Genomic DNA, 4,657 nt, shown 5'->3' on the forward strand with positions numbered 1-4,657 from the left:
CAATTTTCCCCATGTTCACATATGCATATTGTCCTTTTTATATGCTGGAAGACTTATCTAGAGTAAAAGACAGTACCATGGTTGAGCATTTAAACCTGCAGTGTACCAGTGTTAGTCCCTAAATCACACCTCCTGAAATCTAAACAACTTGCAGGCTGGTGGTTTCTGCATCATTCCTCTTCAGAAGTGGTTTCTGGGTTTAAATTATTGCAGTAGTACAACTTCCCTTTAGGCAGCATTGACAAGTTTTACCGTGTGAGCTGGTGTGCTTGAGCTGCAGCAGGTTGGGGGTGGTTAGTGGAGAGAGAGGCAGGACTTCCTGTATAGGTATCATTCTAAAAGAAACAATCAAATCTGAGCTACTTTAAGGCAGGAAGGGACAATTTAATGGGAAAGACTTCTAAATATGAAACTTTTACACACAGAGATGAGTTTTTAGTGAGATGTTCTTTTTAGGAATATCATGTTATCCAAACACATGAGATAATATTCATACTACAGGTTTTCTGCGTGTTATTGTTAAAGTGGTTTATACAGAAGAAGCTGATCCACTAAAACAGCCGAATCCGTGTGTAGAGAAGGAGGGAACAATCGACTGTGGAGGCAAGGTTCATTGTAGGTTTTCTTCCAAGCCGGTGCCTAAAACAATAAGAAAAAGCAAATATGTTAATCAGTCTGCATTTTTGCTCTGTTAAATTTTAGGTTATTAGCTGTTCTAATGAGCAAATTAGCTGTGAAATTTACTGTGGGGGAGATTTCTTGAAAAACTGAAGACTATTACCAGAACAACAGCTCCAGGGATCTACTCTGTGCTGGTATTTGACAGCAAATTTTGGGCTTAGACACACACTCACACACACACACACACACACACACACTCACACACAGAGCAAAGCAAACAGATTGGACAACCCGCTTAGGTAATCTTTCAAAAAGTGGCTAGGAGTCGAGACAAAGCCAAACGCAAACAGAAAGACACTCAAACAACTTCAGAATGCTTCAGTGATTATTGTCATTATCACAATCCATCAAAAAGCAGCTTGTTTGGAAAAACCTCCTAAAGCTTCATTTTGAATAGCAATACACTTTACGATATCAAGACCTCACCACACTTCTGTTCATTAGATTAATATACTTAGCAAAGGTACAGTTTAATAATTGAAAATAAGCTTACTCATTATCTATTATGCATTCAACAGTAATGGATAAAACTATAAATATTTATGAAAACTCTGCTTCCCTCAGAATATCAATTGAAATGTGACGACCTCAAGGCTGACCTTTTTACCTCGCTCACCTTTCACCTCCAAACTTTGACCCATAAAGTGCTCTAAGACGTCCTGGCGGCGATGAAGGCGTTGGGTGCGACAGCGTTAATGGTCTTGTGGGCTGTTAAAGGCCCAGTGACCAAACGGGGAGAACAGGAGGGACTCAGAGGGTTGTTGAGCGTCACGTTGAAGGTGCCCTTCAGGACTGTGTTCATTAGACCTGGACTCAACTGCAGAGACGCAAACACAACAGAGTTGAGGGATGAAGGAAGTACAATAGGAGTAATTAACAGACAAATACCTACAAGTATGAGTAAAAATGCACATATAGATACTGTGTTTTAGATGCTGAAATGGCAGACACCAAAATTAATACTCAATGCAAGCACAGAAGAGAAATATCCATCCATCCATTATCTATGCACCGCTTAATCCTCACTAGGGTCACGGTGGGGCTGGAGTCTATTCCAACTGACTCAGGGTGAAGGCAGGAGACACCCTGGACAGGTCACCAGTCTATCACAGGGCTACACTTAGAGACAGACAACCAAGCACACTCACATTCACGCCGGCGTACAATTTAGAATCACCAATTAACCTCAACTTGTGTGGGAGGAAGCTGGAGAACCCGGAGAGAACCCACGCTGCACAGAGAGAACATGCAAACTCCACGCAGAAAGATCCCAGGTGTCCTCACCGGGACATGAACTGGCGACCCCGAAGAGAAATATTCATTTTCAAAACAGGCATAAACACCAAAACGCACAACATAAACACAGACCTATTGTACTCTACGACAATGCAGAAGAAACAAAGAATGAGACAAACAAAAATAATTACTGGATGAATGAATGGAGCCCAGTGTGATTGAGCAAAGAGTCGTGGGTGGTGGATTTTAAAACAGTTCCTGTTGTTTTCCACCAAAACCCCACTGGCTGTTACTGTACTTAACAGCCTAAAGAAACTTTATACAAACTCTTCGCCTTCACAGTGTCTAACAAGAAATGAAAAAGCCACAAAGACAGCACTTTCCAGTGAAGTTCAAGGAGAACTGCGTACGACAACACTGTTCATTCTCGCTGATCCCCTGCTGCCTTCATTCAGCAGTGTTGCTTTCTCCACCTCAACAGTCTCTTTTTGTATAAGCATTCAGCTGTACATGAATTTTTAATGGTTTTTAATGTTTTCATAGGAACAAAGTTCAAACCTCAACAAATATGTATTCTTGCAAAACAAGTAGTTAAAACCAGCAGGTGAGTGTCTGTCCTGACTGAACTACTATCTCCAGTATGTCTCAGAAATATAGGTTAAAGCTCATATTTGTAACTTAGATTTATCGCTATTTCTCTGTGTAGTCCTTGTTCAACTTGTGTTCCTGCAAGCTGCTTGTAGTACCAACAGGAAACCTCAAGTAAAATGCCCTTTATATATTCATTGCATTAAAAGCCTAACCTTAAACATAACTCAAATGAACACATTCACGCCGAGAATTAAACACAAATGATCGCATAAAGCTAAAACGGGGCTCAGCTCTTTCTCATACGCTTCTAGAAAAAGGAGGTCTTTAAGGTCACATTCACAAATGTTGCACACGAAAACAACACACATGAATTATGAGTCTGTCAGTCTGTACCGAGGGGAACATGAAAAACCCTTCAGTGCAACAATGCATTTTAAAGTCTAACCTTAAAATCACCTTAACAGAAAAATGTCACGAAACAAAAGAAATTCTCTCTCGCATACATGCAGGCAAAGATGCGGGAGAAACAAGCGTACTTCTGCTGCAAGTACACACACTTAATCCTCCATTTTTTCCCACCCAGGTACTGCCTGAGGAATCTACCTCCACTCTGTTATCAAAGCTCTCTCCTTCCCGCTCAGTCTCTCTTTCTTCTCTTCCAGACTACCTCCCCTTATCCTCCCAGCACACATACACACATCAGTATGCCAGAGGTGCTAGAGTAGGATTTAGGCACATTGGCGGGGCCGCTCAGATCTCAGTATTGATCCTAATGGGAAAAGGGTTGCGGGTTCAACTCCAGGTCACCCTCTGGGTTACCCAGGAGGTCGAGGAGATGAGGAAGAGCCCTTGGAAGTGACGACACCCTGGGCATGGCAATGATGGGGGAGATTATGAGATGTTTCACTAGGTCAAAGAGGGGAGAAACGGAAAGGGGATCTATGCTGGGTTGTTTTGATTGGTGGTGGTGATTATGTTACTCGCTATGTATGCAGACATACACAAGCGTGCACAGAAGAAAGAGCGCCGGATGCACAGTGTTTCCCATAACACACATACAGCACATGCCACACACAGGAAGGCAAAACGACCTCTAAATGTGCATGCAATATGCACACACCGGCAAAACAAAGGGCACTGACTCTCTACAGGCGCATGCAGGCATTCGCATGTTAACCAGACAGAGCGAGGCCTTCATCTTGCTACATGCCCACGCATCAGAACACAAATACAGCCATCACAGCTAAACAACAAAACAATTTGTTCATAATGAGGCACATAACCAATGCATACAACGTAAGGCTTGGTTTAATAAGGGCCAACTAAAACCGTGGAAACAGCTTGTGGTCTCACTGTGGTGTGAAGAAAGTCATGTTGATTGTAAGATGGTGAGAAGGGATGTGAAGCACAGCTCGCCACCATCCACTCTAATCCTGCCACAACAGCATCAATCTTTGCTATTGAAAAAGACAGTCATGAGGTCGCCAGGAACACAACACGGATCATTATAAGCATTTTAGAAATCAGCTTTGGGAAGTGAATGATCATAATTACTTTTATAGACAGTTGTAGTTGAGTTAGCCAACAAACGTAGATTAGATAAATATGTAAATGCAGACAGCGCTGATGTTTGGTGTCTAGGCTCTGAACACATCACTCCCCACTCAGGGCACAACAACTCAGAAGGAGAGGACAGTATTCATTTTCCACCTTGGAGACTCGAGACTCAGAGGATACAAGTGGATGTTGGGATGGAAGTGGGACAGCACAACGGTCAGGGGAGCTGTGTGCAGCAGGCAGAGTGCTGATGTCTTTAAGACCCAGTGATGAAAAAGCTGCTTGGCATACATCATACATACATACAGCGAGAAGAGTACACCATAGTGACTTCACTGGTGTGTGAACTAGCTTGCAGCCTTTACTTAAATAAAAGGGAAATTCAACTCAGAGTTCTAGCTGTTAGAGTTATTATTTTAGCAGGCTGCTGTGTGCCTTTACAGTTTGCTCGTCCTCATTTCCAAAATCTCTACAACAGAGGCTGGAGGGGCAAAGACAGCCTGATCAATAGAGCAACTCCGGTCACCTTCACAGGAAATGTGCCAAAATTCCTGAAAGTCTCTCGAGTCATTGATTGAACCCCTAAAAACTC

At 42.6% G+C, this 4,657-nt stretch overlaps 1 protein-coding gene across 1 annotated transcript in view; it reads right to left on the reverse strand.

Annotated features, from left to right (window-relative positions):
• Window positions 1–567: 567 nt before the first annotated feature.
• stpg2 (sperm-tail PG-rich repeat containing 2) overlaps window positions 568–4,657 on the reverse strand; it is a 62,671-nt gene continuing 58,581 nt past the window's right edge. Inside the window, exons 13-14 of the mRNA XM_008286970.1 lie at window positions 1,298–1,498; window positions 568–639 (exon numbers count right to left, since the gene is read on the reverse strand). Coding sequence (XP_008285192.1) covers window positions 1,331–1,498 — 168 coding nt within the window. The 3' untranslated portion in view covers window positions 568–639; window positions 1,298–1,330. The remainder of the gene's footprint in view (window positions 640–1,297; window positions 1,499–4,657) is intronic.

This window comes from Stegastes partitus, unplaced genomic scaffold (genome assembly GCF_000690725.1).
Source record: "Stegastes partitus isolate 25-593 unplaced genomic scaffold, Stegastes_partitus-1.0.2 Scaffold480, whole genome shotgun sequence".
NCBI classification, from domain to species: domain Eukaryota; kingdom Metazoa; phylum Chordata; class Actinopteri; family Pomacentridae; genus Stegastes; species Stegastes partitus.